The 23,240-nt window shown below is 45.2% G+C and overlaps 1 protein-coding gene across 1 annotated transcript in view; it reads left to right on the forward strand.

The window, feature by feature from the left end:
- The first annotated feature begins 725 nt into the window (after positions 1-725).
- The window catches only part of mrc2 (mannose receptor, C-type 2), a 40,339-nt gene continuing 17,824 nt past the window's right edge, over positions 726-23,240 (forward strand). Inside the window, 8 exon segments of the mRNA XM_076264990.1 lie at positions 726-998; positions 9,294-9,698; positions 12,929-13,102; positions 13,929-14,099; positions 15,112-15,225; positions 15,595-15,747; positions 19,488-19,676; positions 19,944-20,098. Of these exon segments, the coding sequence (XP_076121105.1) occupies positions 875-998; positions 9,294-9,698; positions 12,929-13,102; positions 13,929-14,099; positions 15,112-15,225; positions 15,595-15,747; positions 19,488-19,676; positions 19,944-20,098 (1,485 nt within the window). The 5' untranslated portion in view covers positions 726-874.

The following is a 23,240-nucleotide window of genomic DNA, read 5'->3' on the forward strand; positions in this document are numbered from 1 at the left end:
AGCCTTGTTTATTCCTTTGATATGGACACAGATGTCTATAGCCTCTGTTCTTAAAAGTAGAAACTGTGGGATCTCTGTTTTGTAGCTCCTCTTGTGGATGAGGACTACAGGGGCATTCATTTTCACACAGGTTGACCTGAGATCATGCACCTTTGTTTACTTCTGCATGGTAGCCAATATTTCATGAACGTTCATGAGCACAAAAGAGTACTACCAGATACTACCGTGAAATGCAGCCCAATGACATTCTACCCCCCCCCCCCACACACACACAGACACACACACACACACACACACACAGTCCTTATCACCCATACTGCAGGGGATGGATGCAGGGGATGGATGATTGGATGGATGATTGACATCTTATGCAAAGTGGTGAGCTGGTGTTTGGACATCAAGTCCTGTCTTGCTTTCCCACACCCCATAGGCATCTCTCTCTCTCTCTCTCTCTATATATATATATATATATATATATATATATATCTGTTAAAGGCAGAACAGAAGTAACACACAACGAAGCAGTGCACTGTAATGTTTATAACATCCTTTATGTTTATAAATGGCTTAATCCTTTCACTGCAATCCCTACCAACCTGCTCAAAGTTAAACAGAAGAGAGAGAGAGAGAGAGAGAGAGAGAGAGAATGTGTGTGTTATGAGGGGGGGACGGGTGACGCAGTGTCTGCTGCGCTCATTCACTTCGGGCTCAATAAATGACGCGCAGATAGACAGCAAACGCTCGCAAAGCAGGATCTTTCCACAGCTCTCTGGTCTGCACAGAACCCCACACACTTTTCACTGCACCCAGTCTTCCCAGGACAAAGCTCGTTTCTTTTCCCTCTCCACGTTTACCATTCGAGGAAACAGAGGGAATGCAACGCGCCGGAAAGAATCCCAACCACTGGAGACGATTATGGATGAACAATATCAGTTTATGCAGTTACAGCACTTTATATTTATTGCTTTTTAGTCTGGAACTAAAGAGCACCGTGTCAGGTAAGGAAGCTCAAACTTATGTTGACACTGAGTTAAGACTGTTGCAGACTTTTCATTCAAGTCGGTCCTCGCCAAGTCAGACCCTTTACCGGTAGTAACTACTTTGCAGACTTTACCAAGAATGACCTACACGTTGCAGCAAAAGCACAGGAGTTATATGCCCCATGAAACATGTTGTTATTGGAATTTGTTTACCGCTTTTGATTTAGCATTAACCTGATGCTAATGGTTCAACTGATGCTGATGCGATGGAATGCCACGAAACTCCAAATTTTGAGTAGAACCAGATGCAGAGGCGGGGGAGGGGGTGAAAAGGGGGAGGGGGCTTTTCTCCTTTTATGTTTTCCTTGCAGGACTGAAGTCAAAACTAGGTTACCCAACTGTTTAGGTTTGGTGGACTTTTCGTCCCTCTCCATCTGCGTTGCCCATATTGCTACGTGTTGCTTCAGCGCCATTTGGCATCCCGCGGGCAGATGTGATCCTTACATCCGGTTATACAATATCGAGTCAAAGTTTTTGTCCGAAACAGCCCGAAACTGTTTTGGTGATTTGCCGGTGTTGGCTTTCATGTGTATCTGGCTCACTGTATTGGATACTGTAGGTCTGCCTTGCCACGCATACCCGACCAGGAAAGACTCTGAAAGAGGGTAGTTTTAGCACATCGTTGTAAAAAACGTCTGTCTCTCTTTTTGGAAACTGTTGGAATAGACTACCACTGAACTCGGCAGAGATGAGGACAAACAAGTCTTTATAATTGGTTAAATAACTAGAGCACACTTCTTTGCCAGATACACTTTGATTTCCTATCGCCATTTGGCTGGTTTAATGTAACGACGTTGGTCACGGCAATCAGTCTGTTGAAATCAAATAATTTGGTTTGACCCATTTGTACAGCGCCAGGTTCTCAAAGTCTTAACAATAAATATTATATGAAAGGCCATGATATCAGTTACAGTGTGCCTAGGTGAAATACATTTTATATTATTTATGAATGTAAAGCTTCACGAATAGGAAAGGAATATCCTGGAACTGCAGTGATATCAACTTTATTCTTGTTTTTGTATTCCATTTTCTGGTTAATGTCATTCAGGACATTGGTCTCAGAAATCGACTCAAAAACCCATACACATTGGTGCCAGCATCTCACAGTACCCACCCCTGATGTGTGACAGTATTCATGGCTTATTAGGATATCCCATTTAATCTTTGTTTTAGATGAAGCACACAATGTTTGGTTTATATATTCCTTTTGTGACACTTGACTTTGTATGTGATTTTACAGAGTTTTTGGCCAATTTGGCAGTGTTTGGTCAGAGTTGTATACATTCACTATTTATTTATGCAGAGGCTAAGAGAAGCCCAGATTGACCATGTGAAATTGCACCCACAGTCAGCCTCTACTGTGGTCCTGCAGAGGTGAATTGTTGCTCTGTTCGGCTCTATCCTCTCAACGACCGCAGCGCCGTAAAATAGAGCAGAAACAAACACAAGAGCCTGGAATTTCCTGCCTGTTTGTGTGTGTGTGTGTGTATGTGTGTGCGTGTGCGAGTGTGTGCATGTGTATGCATGTCGATTTTCTACCAAACAAAAGATAATCTGCATAACACTCTTACCACCCTTCCCTATCTTCACTCTGTTTCCTTTTTTCTCTCATGTTTTTCTCCATCATACTCATTCTTTGACTCATCACTTCCCTCCATCCCTCCCTCCCTCTCTGTCTCTCTGTCTGTCTCTCTCTCTCTATCTCTCTCTATCTATCTATCTATCTATCTATCTATCTATCTATCCGTCTATCTATCTATCTATCTATCTATCTATCTAACTATCTATCTGTCTCTGTTTGTCTGTCTGTCCATGCTCTGTGTACCTCACCCTCCCATCTCTTCATCACATCCCTCTACTGATCCTGAAACATCTGTCTAAATAGAATGGTTTCGGGCAGGCCTCGCCCCCTGTATCAGATCCTGGGAAACTACCTTAATATGCTTTCTAAGTCAACATCCTGGGCCTCCTGGCTCTCGGATCCTGGTTGTTCAGCAGCTCCGTGCCCCAGTATGGGACCATCCTCTGGGTGTTTGTACGAGGCCAGGACCCCTCACACAGACCCCATGGGTCTTTGGCACTGTCAGAAGTTTTGTGTGCAGATACCCAGATTGATACTAGCTACCCAAGTGGGGTGCCTCTCTCTCGCTCACTCTCACACATTGTCTCACTCAGTGTGTGTGTGTGTGTGTATGTATGTGCGTGTCTTCTGCCACCACATACCGGCAGCCACCGCTTCCTCATAAAGCCCCTTCTCTCACACACACACACGCACCAACCACAGACTGTCACCGCTAAGGCGTTTGGGGTTTGGGTCCTGTGGAAGTGAGTAGTCCTGGGCTGAGAGGAGGGGCATCTGGTTAATTGAGGAGGTGTGTGTGTGTGTGTGTGCGTGTGTGTGTGTGTGTGTGTGTGTGTTGAAGGGTCTGTGTGTTTAGGCGGCCTCCTGATTACAGGCAGGTTGGGTTGCACTCCTTCGCCCCTGTGGGTCTGCTGTTCTTGGCCAGGGCTGAAAGCCCCTCTCCTCCACTGGAAGCCATCTGGCATCAACAGGGGCTTCAGTAGCTCAGCTCCGTTATGAACAACACGCAGGACAAAAGAGAACTGTGGAGGAGGAGGTGTCCAGAAAACAACATGATGGAGGGGTGGCTGGACAAGAGAGATGATAGGGAGCGGTGTCTTTTTTCTGACCAAAGCCAAATAAAGCATGAAGTTAGGCTGGCCATCTGATCGGATATTAATTTGGGGGTTTATTTTTTCACTCTCGGTGGGTTCAGGGAGAGGTTGGAGCAACAGGACACTGCAATGTTTAGCAGCGGTGGTGTTGTTGAGCAAACATGAAGCTCTGCAGCTGTGGACCGGCAGTGAGCTCTGGTGTTGGAGAGGCAGAGACCGTGGCCTACATTTTACAGTGAGACAGCGAAAGAGAGGGTGAGAGAAAGAGAGAGGGGGAAAAGAGAGAGGAATGGTGCTGACACAGCACCTGGGAGTAATTTACCTTGAGTCACATGATCCCCTGGGGGGCACCTCCAGTGTGTTAGTTCCGTCCTTACGAGTACCTGCAAACTTCCTCACTTCTCCATAAACACACACACACACACACACACACACACACACCATTACACATGGCAATCTGTCAGGAAATTATGAGAATGAAATAACAGATATTGATGCTTAATCATGTCTATGTGTGTCTCTCTGTGTGTGAGCATTTCAAATGAATCAATAGATCTACACGTGGCAGTCTTTAATATATTTATGGCAGTCTTTAATAGACTTAAATCTGGCAGGTCCAAAAGAGATAGCTCTGAGTTTTCATCTGTGTTTAAACTGTGAAATATTCCACCATATATTTTCTGTTTGTCTTGGAGGTAACCACTAAGAGCATAATGATAAACCAAAAGTGTATTCGCATCTGGTAGCCTCTTGGAATTTCTTTCTTATGTCCTTGGCCTTAGACGACGTGTAGAAGGTGATGTGGCGCTTTGGGGGGGTGTTATCATTTCAGTGTGCTGCAGATTTGGCCGCAGTTCCTGGATACACGGCTTCAGCCCAACTCTGACACGTGTGCATGCAGCCTTTATTTTAGCAACAAACACTCCTCAGTTTCTTTGTCTGCAGCCTAAGATGAACCATGTTTTGTTTTTTTACAATGTGAAACCCACACTTGGAGGCCTGATACAAAACTCGCCCAAAATCCTCTGGATTCACTCTCCTTGCCAAACAGACGTTTCTCATCTCCCAGCAATGTCAGTGAGAAACTGATGTTAAACAATGGTTTTAAAAGACATCCATGTGTCTCTGCAGGTGAGCTAACGGTATGAGGGTTTTGGGTGGGTGGGTGGATGGTGGTTGAGGGGGGCCTGTCTGGTTTCTGTTAACCCTGTTTCCGCACCCCAGGGCTAGCTTCCAGTGCCCTGAATACCAGACCGATGTCCACGAGTCTCCGGCTGCATCACGCCGAAGCCAAAATCAGCATTATGCAACCCATGCTCCCCCGGCGAATGCACGGCAGAAGAAATCAAACTCCGCCGCCTAGTTTGGCCTGTCAGGCTCGGGACAGCGAGCGACTCCCAGTGCCATACGCCCACCAGAGCTGGCAGAGACGGGCTGTGTGCTTGGCTCTCCACACGCTGCTGCACAAACCCATGAAAGCCCCTGGATTAGAACGCTGTGTGGAGACACATAAGCTTTTTGAGAACTTTGTATACATACATGACATTACAATGAGGTTGAAGCAGCACAAGGATTTGTCATTTCTTTTCACTGTCATCAACCAGACAGCAGGTAACTCCAGCACAGATGCAACCATCTGAGATGTAATAAACTGGTAAATCCTCATAATCTAAACCAGGAAAGAGTGATGGTGTGTTTAGAAAAGGCTGTTTGCATATAGTCTTTACTACTATGTAATGTGTGCATACCAACGGAGAGTGTTCCAGTTTTTTATTGGTATCTGGATTTACACTTTTGGTTTCATTTGGAATTATGGCTTTTAGTAGTTGATGTTTAGAGCCCATTTTCCCTGCGCTGCTGACATTCTGCAGAGCTAAACCATAATGGCTGTTATGCAAGAACAGAAAGCATTCAAAAAGGGCATGTGTGTCTCCATTAGGGTATGCAGATATCATCAGCTGCAGAGCGCTTGGTTCAGAGTGATGTGTTCAAAATCAATATTGGCAGTAGTGGAGAGGTTCATTAGTGCTTTTGGCTGAGAAAACAAGTGATGAATAATGAGGAAAGCATACAATTTAACCTAGTGAATCACAACCAATCATCCAGTTAACTTTTGTGTTTAAACTCTTCCATACGAATACTATTTAACTTCCCGTGCGGTGATGTTGCTCATCAGAAAGCTGGTTAATTTTCTGCCTGTTCAGGCTTGCATTCTGTTAGTAAGAGTGGAATTAAGGACTGACAGAACTGCCTGTCCTGGGGAAGGAGCAGTGTGGGAGTTAGTTCCTCTCACAGATCTTTTGCATGCTCAGGGTTCAAACTTGCTGTGGATTTTTCCAGAAGCCCTTTGTTGCCAGGCCCTCTCTGCTGTTGCAGCTTTACAGTCTTGTTGCATCATAATGAGAGAAGAGCTTCGCAGGCGCTTCTGTCTACGTCTTTAATCACTAGCTGTGTTTAGCAACAGAATGCAACAATGAGATATGTGCAGGAATGGGCATCAATTATAGCTGATTACATTCTAAGCCCTCAGTGTGTGTGTGTGTGTGTGTGTGTGTGTGTGTGTGTGTGTGTGTGTGTGTGTGTGTGTGTGTGTGTGTGTGTGTGTGTGTGCGTGCGTGTGAGAGAGAGAGAGAGAGAGAATAAAAAAGAAAAGAAAAAAATGAGGGTGAATCAGACCATATCAACAGTGACAGAGAGAAGAACAACACAACAGCACTATTTAGCACTAGTCACACACACACACATACACACACACACACACACACACACACTGACACACTGGCAGTGCTGGTCTGGTCCCATCTGGAGAATCACTCTACCTTTGGTGTGTTATTATAAAAGCAGTAGAGGACACCCTCTGGAGAGGAATGCCACACCAACTGACCTGACTACTGGACTTATATATTACAGCTGGAGTGATAATGTGGACAGAGGGGGGGGCTACGGGGGTCTGAACAAAACACACTGGGTGGAGAGAGTGGGTGAATGGCTTCGGTGACCAAGTGATAGTCTGTAAACAACAAAATCCCCCATGTGGTAATATTTAATTTAGCTAAGTACAGTTCCAAATATGATAAATAGCAATAGTGAGTAGTACCAGAATTGGACCGGAACTGTAAGACTGTGTGTGTGTGTGTGTGTGTGTGTGTGTGTGTGTGTGTGTGTGTGTGTGTGTGTGTGTGTGTGTGTTAGTGAGCATGTGTGCCTTTGTGTGGGAGCTTGGTCTCCTACAATCACCTCTCTCTCTCTCTCTCTCTCTCTCTCTCTCTCTCTCCCTCTCCACTTCCTGCACCCTTCTCCGGGGCCCAACTGTTAGGAATGCTGAGGGTGTCTTTTTCTCTATTTCTCCCCTTGTTTTCCGTCTCTTTTTATTTTCTCCTGTCAGGCTTCGTTTTCAGTGTGAAGGGCTACTGTCCTTTTACTGTCCTTTTTTGAGGACACCTCAATTTAGAACCACAGCTGTGTTCCTGTAGTTTCCCCTACAGACTCCCTCTCACTTTCTCTCTCTCTCTCTCCCTCTCTCTCACTTTCTCTCTCTCTCTCCCTCCCTCTCACTTTCTCTCTCTCTCTCCCTCTCTCTCACTTTCTCTCTCTCTCTCCCTCTCTCTCACTTTCTCTCTCTCTCTCTCTCTCTCTCTCTTTCTCACCGTCGTCTTTTTTTCCTGATTTCAGTTTTCTTCTTCTCCTTTGTCTTCCCATTTGCACTCCTCTCTCTCTCTCTCTCTCTCTCTCTCTATCTCTCCCACACTCAGTCACCCTTTCTGTGGCTGTAACCTCACATCCCCCCCAGCAGGAATGAAAGAAAGAAAGAAAGAGAAAGAAAAGCAGGAGAAAACAGGGGATGAGAGAAAACCACTCGGGTTTTCGGGAAGGCTGCTGGGTTTGGTTCCCGACATTCCATTCATTGTGGCCTTAGTCCATCCACTATCGGCAAATGTCTCTCTCCCTCGCTCTCTCTCTCTCTCTCTTTCTCTCTCTCTCTATAGCTACTTTGTCAGACCACCTTGTCCTTATCCTTTAACTGATCTTGTACTTCCTCTCTGCCTCCAGTATTTTGGTGATTTCTTTTACTGTAACTGCTTGGCCCATAAAAGCATAGTCATGCATGGTTAGGCATACTGTTCTCAAGCTATTCTGAATACGAGTACATGGAACAGTTGGTGATACATTCACCATTTGACTTATTGCCATGCAGGGATTTTATAAAAAGAATTATTCTAAACACGCAGCTGTTCAGCTGTCCTCTGTGATTTCCAGGGCTGAATGTATGATTGCTGCAAAATCGAAGCAAAATCTGTGAAACAAATCCCAGACTTATTCGAACACTCTGCCAAGTCCTTGCATCTTCAAAATGGTTTTGAAAGCACCGCCTGACAAATGTTGGCCTTGACATGTTTTTTAATAGATTAATTTTGTTCCCCTATCATGTAAAGCTGAAATGAGCAGCCAAATCATAACTAGCAATACTGCTCCACTGAAGGGTCTGTGAAAACATTCGTCACACACTATCGTCCCATTACCTCGTTAAGCGCAGACCGCAAGATCTCCCCCAGCCGAGGGGAAGCCATCCTGGGTCAGATCTTTACGCCGCAAGCCGCCAACCCCGTGTGTAAACTCAGGCGCCAATAACCTGCCTTTCAAAGGCACAGGGCCACACATGTGCAACAGTTTCCCCCTCTTTAAGGTAGTGGCTTGCCCACTTAACACCTTATGTCTAGACTCATGACATCACTTTGACTGTCTTCAGTTTAGCTCCTCTCTCTGTGCTGGGAAAACCAATAGTCTTAATTACCTGTGGGCAGGGTTGTAGTGGAGGCTAAATGCAAGTAAACACAGTTTATCTACCTCTGGAATTTCTGAAAAGAGTTTATTCACCAAATGTAACTTTTAACATTCAGAAATCACACTGTATTGTCCACATTCACAATATGTACATTCATCAACACTCCATTTAATACCACTGGTATTGTTATAAACATTGGACAATAACCTCCACCATCATCAAACATGTTCTGAATGCCTTTTTTAAAAATCTGATACCGCATCGCGCAGTCTACCTTACCATGATGATAGAATTCATAGTTTACCCACCAATTATTTTACCACTACACCCTTGCCTGTGGGTGATATTTACCAACAACATAATGCCTCAATTTATTTGTCAGTTTTGCCAAAGCCTTTTGGCATGTGGTGTGGTGATGTTGGGATGTGCCATTGATTTTCCTTGTTTTTCCACATTAGCTATTCAACTGGCATTATGGCGTTCCTATTGAGTGGTGGTGGCAGTGCTATTGATAATCGCCTGATCTCACTCACCGCCACGGTCACTGCCACAGTGACTTTCTAACTTCAGAATTGTCAGAAGGTGTTTCTAGAGTCATTGTAGTTGTTGTCTTACAATGTTCATGTTTCTTATTTTGAAAATTATACTTTCAGATTTTAAGCGAGTGTTTTACACACAAGAGCTTGTTTTAATGATCCACTTAGTTTAATCACTGAGAAATTAAGTTAATTAAGTTTTTAAATCTCTCTTTCTCTCTCTCTCTATCTCTCTCTCTCTATCTGTCTCTCTCACAGTGGACTCAGACACGTTTACTTTTTTCCATGATGGCGCCCGGGGCTGTCTGGGCGTGCGGGACAGTGTCCTCTACATGTCCACCAGCTGCGAGGGCGATGGCCAGCTCTGGAAGTGGGTGTCCCGGAGCCGCCTCTTCAACCTGGGCTCGTCCCTGTGCCTGGGCCTCACGGTGGGCAACTACAGCCGTGGGTCCAGCGGGGAGCGCACGCCGCTGGGTGTCTACACGTGTGACCGGGAGCCGCCACGCGTGCGCTGGACCTGGTACTGTGCTCAGGTGCTGGAGAGCCTGGACACCTACCTGCCCGCCTCCGCGCTGCTTGGCAACGGCTCGACCACTGCTGCCGTCACCGGGTCCTGGAGACTCTACGGCGACGACCAAGACCTCTGCTCCTGGCGCGCCCAAGGTGAAGTACCGTCCATGAGACAAACCAGAGACCAGCCCATGGACAAACACCCTCTAGAATAATCATAATCAGGGCTGGAATTCTCATGCCTGAGACAGGCTGTTTTAGATTTGAAAGCAGATCATTACCGGTATATATATGTATAACAGCTTAAACATTTCTTATAAGAATATAAAGAATATAAATATAACTCAGCAAAATCCTCACCATTGGAAATGTGTGTCCTTTCACTATTCTTCTAGCCTACTAACAACACTCCCCCACTCTTTACCAGTCATTTCCATTCTTTGCAAAGCAGCAGGCTACTCCACTTACCAGTACAGTGGTACAAAGCCCGTCACTAAACACACACAGGTTATTTGTTTTGACAGAAGCCAAATTTAAGCCTTGCGATGTTGGGAGGTTGTTGAACATAACTTTAACAGAGATGTAGAGAGATTAGGGGGAGTCGACAGTAATCAGAGCGGCTGAGTTATGGGAGTTGGGAAAGAGACGGCGCTCAGGAGTCCTAGCGGTGACGTAGCGGTGCGCTGGCTGTGGAGCCAGGGCACATCTGGACTTGTTTGGATCTCATGCGGACTCTGTTGCCAGGGGCATCTCCACTTACCACCTGATTGGCTGCCGGCCAGCGAGATTGGCTGGCCTAGACCTCTCCCCAGTGTTTGTAAACAGTGCTGTCAGACTGACTGGGTGTTTTCTATCGCACTGTATTTCACCGCGGCTAGATTTAGGTCTCGTCTGACTTACATAGCGGTCTGCCCAATTGTGCTGTGTAGTGGTATCAACAGAGAGGGTACGCTTATGTTGGTTTTGCAATGCCCCATTTGATACACTGTCTCACTGAAGCTTGAAGATTGTCAGAGTTTTTCAGTCCTGAAAATGAAATGTTTACCTCGAGTACAACTGCTGTTTACTGCCACAGCGCCTTTTCCTGCTCATTTGTAATTAAAAACAGACACCCCACGGCGCAAGGCCAGAAAAACACTCCCTCCTCTTCTCCTCTTCTCCTCTTCTCCTCTTCTCCTCTTCCCCTTTTCTCCACTGCCTTTTCCTCTCTTTTCAGTGCTGGGCTTTTGTGGCAGGGTTACTGGAATAACTTTTACACGTACATAACTGCCAGCATTTACAAATTTCTGTAGAGCTTCACACACACTGGTGCAGATGCCAGTGACATTAGTTAGCCCTGGGTTCTGTGTGTGTGTGTGTGTGTGTGTGTGTGTGTGTGTGTGTGTGTGTGTGTGTGTGTGTGTGTGTATGTGTGTGTGTGTGTGCGTGCATGCGTGTGTGTGCATGTATGTGTGTGTGTGCATGTGTGTGCATGCGTACGTGCATGTGTGCGTGTTTGCATGCATGTCTGTGTGTGTTTCTGTGTGTGTCTGTCTGTTTGTGTACTTTAGTATGTCCTACTTTCCATTGGATGTGCTCAGAGGTATAATGTGACAGCGTTGCGTTTGTATAACATCATGCAGCACTTGAGGCTCATCTGCAGTAGACTCTTTAGCTCTTCATCTTTCCCTCTGTTGCCTTTTACTTACATCCCATCATCTGTTGGAATGCGGTAGTTACTACGGCAACCCCTGGGCATTCTGTCTGACAGGAGATTAACTTTCGTTCAGAGTGAAGAAAGAGAAAAAAAATCAGAGAAAAGGAAAGAGAGGGATAGAGAGAAGTCTTTTTTACATGGAGAGCCCACAATCATCATGCCCTCTCCTGTTTATATGGAACTATACACAGGTAGCATATTGATGCCACAATATGTCTTTTTAGATAGCAGTCTGGTGCTGTGGAACCAGAGGCATGGCATTTAACATAGCTTCTAGCTTCACATATAATGCTCCATTCAAGACCACTCCGAAACGTGGATATTACTAACTTAGAAAATCAAGCACAAGATCACAACTCAAAAACATAATTTAATCAATGTGGCTTTGTTCTCAAAATGGTGACAAAACCCTTCTAAGGTTAAAACCCTTTTTGGATATGTGAGAATATGCATGTATCAAAATGAAGAAAAGGTTGTGCTTATTTATTTATATTCTGCAGAAAGAAGGAAAATCCATTGATGAGTCATCAGAACTCTATTGTGTTAACACTGGGCTAGAATGCTTTTATTTCAAAGTTGGGAAATATCAAGTTAACTTTCCAAATTCCAAGTTGTCTAGAATGTGACATAAGAAATGAACCAGCACACCTGTTACTTCGATAAAAAAACAATGACAGTTGAACTTAGTTTGTGCAGGCTGTTGAAAACACATTGCTTCATTAATACAAAATTAGTTTGTATTGTTTATCTGCTAACAAAACAATACCCCCCCCCCCCCCAACTCAGCCTGTGTACCTACCTTTTAAAAGCTGATCCATTCACAGTGTATTTATTCAATTGTAAAAATATATTTTGGATTCCTCATTGACTAATGATTTCACCGTTGTGTTATTCTTTAATTGGTGTAATTGGTTTGTTTCGAAGTTATCTTTTTCGTGATAACTCCAACTTATAAGCTATATTTGTTTATCCTCTGTGTATTAGATTACTATAGTTTATTTATCCATGTCCCTACCCTGTTCAAGTGACCTGAAGACACACTCCCAACAGACGTTAGCTGAGAGCTGTCGCTATGCACTCTACCCCACTCCCCCAAAACGCCCCCCAACTGGTCCCTAGGTCATGAATCTCATTCTTACATATTGCACTGCTTGAGCTCTGCCCTCTCCAGCTGCTCTCCTATCTCTTTGGGTCATTCTTTGGTCCACAAACTACATCTCCGGGCAGGTTTATGAAGCCCATCCAATCCTTTTTGATTTACTCTACCATTTTTCACACAGTGTTTGATAGGTGTATAATGTCTGTGTGTTGGATGTGCATGCATTTCTTCAATGCATTTTTTTCTCTCTTGAAAATAACAAAACGCAAAGCATCATGGGACTTTGAGGTTTAACCCTTGTCTTTCTGTATTACGGCATTTATTTTTCTCTCCTCTCCTGCTCACTGTTGGTCTCAAGTCAAAAAGCTATCTTGAGATGGCAATGATTCATGCAGCAACAAAGACTGCAATCAGATGTGAATGAATGAATGAAGTAAAGGATAAATTAGAGAGTTGTATCACTATGACAAGCAAGTAAATATTAGCCTCATCAACTGGATACCTGATCACAGAAAAGTAGATCCAATACTAACCCCCCCCCCCCCCCCTCTCTTCTCCCTCTCTCTCCCTCTCTCTCCCTCTCCACAGAGATCTACACCATTCAGGGCAATTCTCATGGCCGGCCGTGCTTCCTGCCCTTCCTGTACGATGGCCAGTGGTTCCACAGCTGCACCAGCGTGGGTCGGGAGGACGGTCACCTGTGGTGCGCCACCACCTTCGACTATGGCAAGGACGAGCGCTGGGGCTTCTGCCCCGTCAAGAGTGAGTGTGTTTGCCTGCCAATGGGCACCGCCATTGGCACTCTCTGACGTCATCCCAGCTTGCTCACTCATGAGTTCCCTCTCTGTGTGTCCCTTGTACTCCCGCTCTGCTATAAACCCTGTCCATGTCTCCAGCAGCTTACCTCTCCGTTTTTAAACTAGCAAAGCATGTCATACAATACAATACTGTCAGTGTAGAGTGTACACAGAAACAAATGAGCATACATTTACATTTACATTGAATTGAAACATTTATATTACATTGAAACAAATGAGCATACATTTACATTTTACATTTACATAGTAGAGTGCCATGATGAAGTAGAAACTTGTAGGCCTACTAGTCCTTCTCTGTTTAAGGCCAGCGGACCATTAGTCCCTTTTTGTTTTGTAGAGGATCATGGTATTTATGGTCCTACAATTAGTGCAATTCTGCAGTCAAACTAAGAGAAGCAGCTGCACTTCAAACAGAATGTCATCCCCATCCTTGTGTGCCTCTTCCTATCTCACAGTGTCTCTGTCAGCTGTCTCCATCTGGACGCCATCATCTCATAAAGATGCTTTTTTGCCTAATACAGTTGTGTCTCTAGATATGTAAGAGTTAAGCAGCACAAGGGAGAGTGCAGTGACGAGGAAGGGAATATGCACAGATTTTATTAACATATTATTGCAACTACAATTACTACCAATAAGCAGTCACACTACATGTAAGTGAAATATGAGCATGTCCAAACTTCTCGTCTCTACCCATCTCAGTGTGCCTGATGCTGAGTGACCGATCTGTTGTTCGCCTCTCCGTCCCCTCTCTGCGTGTGTCCCCGATGCAGGTCATGACTGCGAGACGTTCTGGGACACAGACTCGCTGGGGAACGGACTCAACTGCTACCAGTTCAACTTCCACGCCACGCTGTCCTGGAGCGAGGCCCGCATCAGCTGCCAACAGCAGGGAGCCGACCTGCTCAGCATCACCAAGGTGGAAGAGCAGGGCTACATCAACGGTGAGAGAGAGAGAGAGATGGAGCATTGAGAGATAGAGAGAGAGAGAGAGAGAGAGAGAGAGAGAGAGGGAGATGGAGCATTGAGAGAGAGAGAGAGAGAGAGAGAGAGAAAGAGAGAGAGAGAGATGGAACATTGAGAGATAGAGAGAGAGAGAGATGAGAGAGAAAGAGAGGGAGCTGAGAGAGAAAGAGAGGGAGATGAGAGAAAAAGAAGGGAGATAGAGGGAACGAGGCAGAGCGAGAGGGAGGGAGTGGGAGAGTTTGGAGAGAGTGACCAGACATATGGTCATGGTGAGGGAATAAAGGACATGCAGTAGTTGATTGGGTTCATTTGGGGTCAGTGTCAGTCTGCCAGACACTGTCCTCCTGCTGGACACTCTTACTCCTGCAGATTTTAGATGCAGCAAAACAAGGCCTGGGGGGTATTCCAAGTACGTGGTTTAGTGACAAACCTGGGTAAGTTACGCCGAGTAAGTGGTAAACCTCCTAAAACAAGAGCCCTATGGCATTGTTTTGTTAGGGGGTTACAGCTCTTCTATTAGGAGGTTTAACACTTACTCGGAGTTAACTTCCCCAGGTTTGTCACTAAACCACGTTCTTGAAATACCCCCCTGGTTGACTGTGAAGTGTGACAAACAGGTTGTGTTTGATGAGGACAGTATAAGTTTCATCCATGTGTCATGCTATTTGCATGGATAAATGAATTTGAATGGCTAAATGAATGTGGTTATGTTTACCACCCTTTGTTTGGGGTGTTTATATTTACTCATGGGAATTTTTTTCTTAGCTTGTTATTTTTAGTTAATATGCTATGTTATTTTCAGTTTGTTTGTTATGTTATTTATTGTTTACATCCCTCCCTCTCTCACTCTCTCTATTCTCTCTCTCTCTCTGAGTTGTGTGTGTGTGTGTGTGTGTGTGTGTGTGTGTGTGTGTGTGTGTGTGTGTGTGTGTGTGTGTGTGTGTGTGTGTGTGTGTGTGTGTGTGTGTGTGTGTGTGTGTGTGTGTACAGGTCTGCTAAGTGGCTATAGTGCCTCCCTGTGGATGGGGCTGAATGACCTGGACCTGAATGGAGGCTGGCAGTGGGCTGACTCCGCCCCTCTGAAGTACCTCAACTGGGAGCCAGGCAAGAGACCACACCCCTCCCCCCTTCCCTTCACACAGACCACACCCCCTCCCCCTTCAGCCAGCCAATCACTTCAGTCACTTACCCTATCTTTATGGTGCTTTTTGGCAAAGGATAAGCAGTCGATAAAGCATTTAAATTATTAAAAATTCCAAATGAGCTTTCCCAGAAAACGGTTCTCCAGGGATGAGAAGGATGTGATACCATAAATCTGCTGGAGATAGGCACAGCAATTAAAGAGCTCTTCAGTGAAAAACAAGCCAAAGAAGACTCAAGTGCTCAGGAATGCTTGCTGCTAATTAAAAGTATTGTCTGGAGTGTGCACCATTTGGATGGTAGATTAATTCTCATCTGTGTGGCTCCTTCCAGACCAGCCCAACATGCAGACTGAGGACGACGTGGAGAACTGTGCCGTGATCCGCACGGAGACGTCCGGACGCTGGCAGAACCGTGACTGTACCATTGCTCTGCCATACGTGTGCAAGAAGAGACCCAACGCCACTCTGGAACCCTTCACCACGGGTCAGAGGCATATGCATGGCTCACACACACACACACACACACACACACACACACAAGGACACACACACACATACACACACACACACACACACACACACACACACACATACACACACACACACATACACACACACACACACAGACACACACACACATACACACACACACACACACACACACACACACACACACACACACACATACACACACACACACACACACACACACACACACACACACACACACACACACAGACACACAGACACAGACACACACACACACACACACACACACACACAGACACACACACACACACACACACACACACATACACACACACAGACACACACACACACACACACACACACACACACACACTGTATACTTAAAGACAATCATGTACAATGATTTGTAGTACACACACATAACAACTGATGCAAGTGTAGCACATGCTAGAATATTCCCACCCAATATCACCCCCCAAGCATTCCTGTGCTATGTGCTATGCTTGACATTTTCCTAGTGGGTCAGTGCAGTTAGACATGCATCAATACACAGTGCAGTTGTCCCATTACCCTGCTGTCTCCCTCACCCCCTGACCACCTCTTCCTCTGCCCATCTGTTCGCTGTTGCGGTATGCAGTGTCGGTGTGCTGTCCCGTGTCTGTCTGACCTCCATGTAATCCTTATCTTGTATCTGATGAGGTTGTGTGACCTTGATAGGATTATTACTGATGTAGCTGCATTATTTAAGACATGTTTTACATGAGAAGGTCAACTTTAGCAAGACTCCCCTTATTTTCATAAGGTCAACACATATAGTGTAGTCTAGAAATCTAGACGCACCCTAGCGGCAGCAGATGTAATTTGCAGCCAGGGTGCATATAGTGTAGCCTGACGTAGCCATACTCAATTCTAGTCAGAATATGAGTCTGATACTGCTCCATTAGGACGTAATTATGGGGTGTGTTTCAACCGATACAGGGGGGGAATGCCTCTGCACTCAGTTGGATAGACCTAACCAATCAGAGCAACAAAATAACTTACCGTGAGATGTAGGAATAACACACAAACCATCCTTCTTCTCCACAAATGCCTTAACATTGTTTTCTGGTCTTTTGTAAAAGTTATTGTGCCGTCAATATCTCCTACAACACTAATTTGTAGTGATCTAGGAGATACGTAGTAGGGTAGGCTATTAGGAAAAAACTTATAGCCTATATCCCCTCCGTTACACTATGCTACAAACATGTTATAAACAGCTGGGAAAGGCTGTCGCAAATCCCTCGAACAGGGGGTCAATCAGAGATTACAGACGAACGAGGGAACAACATGTCACAATGCAACACGCTGTTTTCCCTTGATGAAAGTGAAACCATGAGTTTTACCACATCTCAACTTTGGCCAAAGTTTTCAGAAATAATCGTTTTCAGTGATAATACCTCATTGAAACAATATTCATTTTCCATATGGGGTCTTAGAAACCATCTGTCTCTTTCTAGCTACAGCGTTTGTGTTGCAAACATAATCAACCTAAGCATGCTCAGATGACGTGATTGACGAGGCGCTGTTGCTCACCTGTCCATCATCGTAAAGCCCGATTTGATTGGTCCGCCAGATTTGGAGCGAGCATAGTTGTTTCACAACGGAGCAATGCCAGACCGAACTTCCCGACCTCAAATGTTGTGGGCGGGACTAAGTTCGGCTGGCACCAAGGCTACATATAGTGCTTACCAGAACCCCTAATTTTGGTCAATCGGTACCATTCAAGGGGAATAAGTCTGATAGTGATTTTTGGTAGGTATACCACCCTAGAATTAGAAAATATGTGATAGCATTGCATTTGGGGTTGTGTTTTATCAGCGTATTTATGTTCATGTCTATGCAGGGATATCTTACAGGTGAATAGGCTAAAATATTTAACTAATAGATATCCCCACACAAAACTTCCACAGCTGATTATTTACATTACAAGTCAATATTTTCTTGTATTGCAACTTATCTGAAATATTATGTATAAGTATGTTAATGAGTCATTATACTGACATACACAATAATTCATAATACATTTTAAGTACAGAAACCTTAACACTAGATGAAATTAGGTTCAAAATTCTTCTTTTTATTTTTCATTAGACATATTAGAGTGAAATGCTATTACAATGGGTGTTTTCTGCCAACAGCCATAAAAAAAATCTATTATCACCATTTTCACAACTCTGAACCAGAAATCTCCACTTCAGTTGTACTTACAAACACTAACATTTCCAGTTATACTTCTATATGCTGGAGGATTTTTTAGAGGAGGTTGTTCATATATGATTTGTAACCTACAGTATAGTATGGAAAGTAAATAAAAGTAAAAATTTCAAGAATTTCAGGAATAATTTTCAGGAATAACATTTCACTCTACTATGTCACCAAAATGAAAAACAAAAAGAAGAATTTTGAACCTGACTTTATCCAATGTTAAAATTTCTGCACTTGAAATGTATGCAAATTAGTGCATATTTCATTAGAAAATGGCTCATGTACATATTTAAACTAGCCTGGCTAACGCCAGACCTCATCTCATTGAGATGGGGTCTGGGAACTACACATTAATTTTCTTGTATTTGAGACGTGGTTTACGAATCCCCAGAGCCGTTTATTGAGTGTTACGAATGTCTATCAAATGCGTCTGTACGTAGCTCATAACCGCTTCGGTGTGTCGTCATCGTCTTGCTGTCCCCCCTCCGTTCTGTGATTGGTTCCTTCTTTGGGGTGAAAATCAGGTCCATGGAATCCAGGCTGCCTAGCAGCGCGAATAAAATTGCGTGTGTAAGGCAGCATGGGGAAACCCAGGCTATATTTAAACATAGTATTTCAGAAAACTTCCAATGCAAAAAAATATTGACAATGTAAATAATCAACTATGGAAGTTTTTGCCTATCCATCTGTAATATATCCCTGCATAAGCATATAATAGACATGAACAGTGATGATACAAAAAGCTACAACCCATGCAATGCTATCACTTCTTTTTTAACTATGCTGGTATACTTTGCCAAAAATCACTATGAGACTTGTTCTCCTCAGATGGTACCAACCAACCCCTCTGGACTAAGATGGAAGCCAATAACAGAACAGTGATGCACCTTACAGTTTGTTGCATGAATTCAAGAGCATCAGATTACAGTAAATAAGTTAATGTCAGCACCACAAAATCCAGCATTAAATCTAAATAAATACCATTAATGCTGCTGCATCAGCAAATTGCTAAAGTTTTCCAAGGACTCGACTTGATTGTGTCCAATAAAGAACTTCTTAAGTTGATCTAAAGCCTTTGTCTCAAGTTTCAAGCTAGATAATGACCTGTAATTACAGTCTGTGTGGTGACTGTAGCTTTGTTTAGAATGGCACGGGAAGGCAGAAGACGGCATTTGCTGTCTTACAGCAGGGCAGGCTGCCATTCACTTCAGAGGATGAAAGCTGTACCCTTCAAGTTCAAGGTTGTCTTAACACAGGCTTTGTAGATGTCTGTACTTGTGTTTAAGTATTTATGGAATGACTCTTGTGTGTTTCTGTGCGTCTGTGTGCATGTGCCTATGTGTGTGTGTGTGTGTGTGTGTGTGTGTGTGTGTGTGTGTGCGTGCGTGTGTGTGTGTGTGTGTGTGTGCGTGTGTGTGTGTGTGTGTGTGTGTGTGTGTGTGCGTGTGTGTGTGCATGTGTGTGTGTGCGTGTGTGTGTGTGTGTGTCCAGACTCCTGGTCAGACGATGAGGAGTATACGTGTGAGCTGGGCTGGCAGTCCTTCCAGGCGGGCTGCTACAGGATGAACCGAGACAAGCAGGACTGGCACACGGCTCAGACCACCTGCCAGAAGATGGAGGCCAACCTGGTCAGCATCCACACACTCCCAGAGCTGGAGTTTATCGTCAACATAAGGAAAGGTACACGTGTACAGACGCGCACATACACACACACACACAAACACACACACACACACACGAGCACACGCGTACACGCACACGCACACACACACCATTCAGTGTTATCATTGTTAACTTAGAGAATGGTATTTTACCCTTTCAAACACACACATAGCTAAAGGTATTTCTTTGTCATGTCTAGATACTTATGCGGAGACATGTATTTGTCAGCATATGCGCACAGTCATAAATACACCTCCATCTCCCTCTCTCTGTGATTTTTTTCAGAAGTGGACGAGCTCTGGCTTGGCCTCCATGACCAGGGTATGCAGATGAACTTCGAGTGGACGGACCGCACACCGGTCATCTTCACCTACTGGCATCCGTTTGAACCCAACAACTTCCACAACACCCCTGAGGACTGCGTCACCCTCTGGGGCCCTGTGAGTGACCTTCGACCTCTCGCTCACCACAGACCCAGTTCCCTGTTCACCTTTCACCTCACCCCGAGAATGCGCACAGTACTGGGGTGGAGACGGAGTTGAGTTGCGCTCTGATGTGTGTTGATGAGGAGAATTGCGTGTCCATAGAGTGGAGGAGGTAGGGCACCGTGGGGTGGGTGTGTGTCTGGTGACAAATGTCCGACAAACAGCTGAGTTTGCATCCCTGCCTTTAGCCCCACATATCTTTCTCTCTCATTCGCTTGCTCTCTCTCTCATCTCTCGCTCTCTTTTTCTCTTTCTCTCTCTCTCTGCTTCCCTCTCTCCTTCTTTTTCTCTCCACCCCCTCTTGCAGTCTCTTTTTCTTTCGTATCCTCTCTCTTCCTCTCTCTCTTTCCCTCTCTCTCTCTCTCTGGTCAAACATTCCAGAGCACATGAGGGGCAGCTGGCCTCTCCCCTGCCCTGCACAGTGGTCACTGATCAGGATCGGCTGGTTGGGTTTCAGCAGAACTAACGTCAAGCAGTACACCCCACATCCCACATTTTGTTTTTTTTTTCCCTTCAAGTTAGATATTTGCAAAAATAGTACCCATATTCACAACAATCACATCTTGTCTTGTGTGTTTTTCTTAATTGAACAGTAAGACAGGATGAGGGATTTTAAGCTGTGGTACATGACTGATTACAACACACAGGGTCAAGCTTTACCTCAGAATAATCTGTGTGCAGAAGGTTGGGTGAGTGAGGCGCCGTTCTGTGTGGTTCTGTGTATCTCAGCGTGGTTCCACCACGGGGCTCCCCTCCCCCTCGGTTCTGCAGCATACGGTGGTTACGGGTACTTCTGGAGTGGATTGTGTGTGTGTGTGTGTGTGGGGGGGGGGGTCAGGAGCACTTCTGGAGCGGAGGGTGCTCGTGGAGGTCAGCCAGCTTCGGTAGCAGCCAGCCGACAGGTGAAGAGAAGCAGCTGTGGGGCTCATATAGACAAGTGGAGGAGGGGCTCTTGCCCCCTGTGTGAGCGAGCTGCTCCTCTTGCCCCCTGTGTGAGCGAGCTGCTCCTCTTGCCCCCTGTGTGAGCGAGCTGCTCCTCTTGCCCCCTGTGCTCCACTTGCCCCCTGTGTGAGCGAGCTGCTCCTCTTGCCCCCTGTGTGAGCGAGCTGCTCCTCTTGCCCCCTGTGTGAGCGAGCTGCTCCTCTTGCCCCCTGTGCTCCACTTGCCCCCTGTGTGAGCGAGCTGCTCCTCTTGCCCCCTGTGTGAGCGAGCTGCTCCACTTGCCCCCTGTGTGAGCGAGCTGCTCCTCTTGCCCCCTGTGTGAGCGAGCTGCTCCTCTTGCCCCCTGTGTGAGCGAGCTGCTCCACTTGCCCCCTGTGTGAGCGAGCTGCTCCACTTGCCCCCTGTGTGAGCGAGCTGCTCCACTTGCCCCCTGTGTGAGCGAGCTGCTCCACTTGCCCCCTGTGTGAGCGAGCTGCTCCTCTTGCCCCCTGTGTGAGCGAGCTGCTCCACTTGCCCCCTGTGTGAGCGAGCTGCTCCACTTGCCCCCTGTGTGAGCGAGCTGCTCCACTTGCCCCCTGTGTGAGCGAGCTGCTCCACTTGCCCCCTGTGTGAGCGAGCTGCTCCTCTTGCCCCCTGTGTGAGCGAGCTGCTCCACTTGCCCCCTGTGTGAGCGAGCTGCTCCACTTGCCCCCTGTGTGAGCGAGCTGCTCCTCTTGCCCCCTGTGTGAGCGAGCTGCTCCACTTGCCCCCTGTGTGAGCGAGCTGCTCCACTTGCCCCCTGTGTGAGCGAGCTGCTCCACTTGCCCCCTGTGTGAGCGAGCTGCTCCACTTGCCCCCTGTGTGAGCGAGCTGCTCCACTTGCCCCCGCCTGCAGCTGGAGGACACGGGAGGGGAGTGAGGAAACTGAACACAACCACGGGACGGATAGAGTTGTTGGAGAATAGTATCATTACAGTTTTACTGTTTACACACATTTTCTAAACTCTACTACATTTTCTAAAATCTGTCTATTTTTCAAAACTCTACACACAAAACCCACAATTGCTCACACAAAATGCAAAATGCCTCAAATCTCCAGCAAAATGACACACAACATTCAAAATGTCATACAGTTTTTTACAATTGTTTACACACGTTTTCAAAACTCTGTGTCTATTTTTCAAAACTCCACACACAAAACCCACAATTGCTCACACAAAATGCAAAATGCCTCAAATCTGCAGCAAAATGACACACAACATTCAAAATGTCAAAAACACATGTTTAAAGCAAACATTCGCCTCACATTACAAACACTTTTGTCATAATATGACATTTTGGATACATCATGTACACACTGTTGCTCAAAACCTAAAGCTCTTCTGTCTTAGGCTTTCTATATGTATTTCCATACAAGAGTGAAAGTTATGGTATCAACAAAGAGAAGTTGAAATACACAGTAAAAATGCAAGCAATATTGAAACCAAAAATAGTGATTTTTCCCAAATAATTTGCTGTTGCGAATACAGTATTTTACAGCAAGAAAAAAAGCAAAGAAGAATACAGTGACCACCAGATGTACATGGAGTTTTGAATACACTGATTTAGTTTTTTCCAAAGACAAGTGTGTGTGTGTGTGTGTGTGTTTGTGTGTGTGTGTGTGTGTGGGGGGGGGGGGGGGTCGTGTACAGTATGTATTCATAGGCCTATAGACCCTTTCAACTGCAGAAACAAACAATTCTACAGTAAGCGTTCCTAAGGCATTTCTGGAGGCACAGAAAAATGTATTGAGCTAATGGTACTGTAACATAGGGACAAACAAAAATAAAGTAAAAAGACAAATTTTACATACACTGTAAAGTCAACTTTTTTAGAACATTACTGTAAGCTAAAGTCCGATTACTGTAATTTTCAAAGTATCTGCATTGGTTCTGAATATTTCAACCGGAAATCCTCTAGGAGCAGATTGAAAGGGTCCATACCTATATAGAGACTACATCTATTCATAGACCTATACTAAGGCGATGATTGGATGGTGTTCAGTAAAGTAAAGAGTGTTTACACATGTGAGGAGAAAGAGTGAAGCACTGGTGATTTAGTGTGGCATTTTGATGGATTGTGTTTGAAGAACGAAATCAAGTTACTTCCTGTTAGATTTTTGTGTGTTAGGTAGAAA

The sequence above is a fragment of the Alosa pseudoharengus genome, unplaced genomic scaffold (genome assembly GCF_046254945.1).
Source record: "Alosa pseudoharengus isolate Yale_2024_CS ecotype anadromous, Long Island Sound unplaced genomic scaffold, YU_APseudo_1.1 YU_APseudo_1.1_scf_4, whole genome shotgun sequence".
Classification (NCBI taxonomy): Eukaryota; Metazoa; Chordata; class Actinopteri; order Clupeiformes; family Clupeidae; genus Alosa; species Alosa pseudoharengus.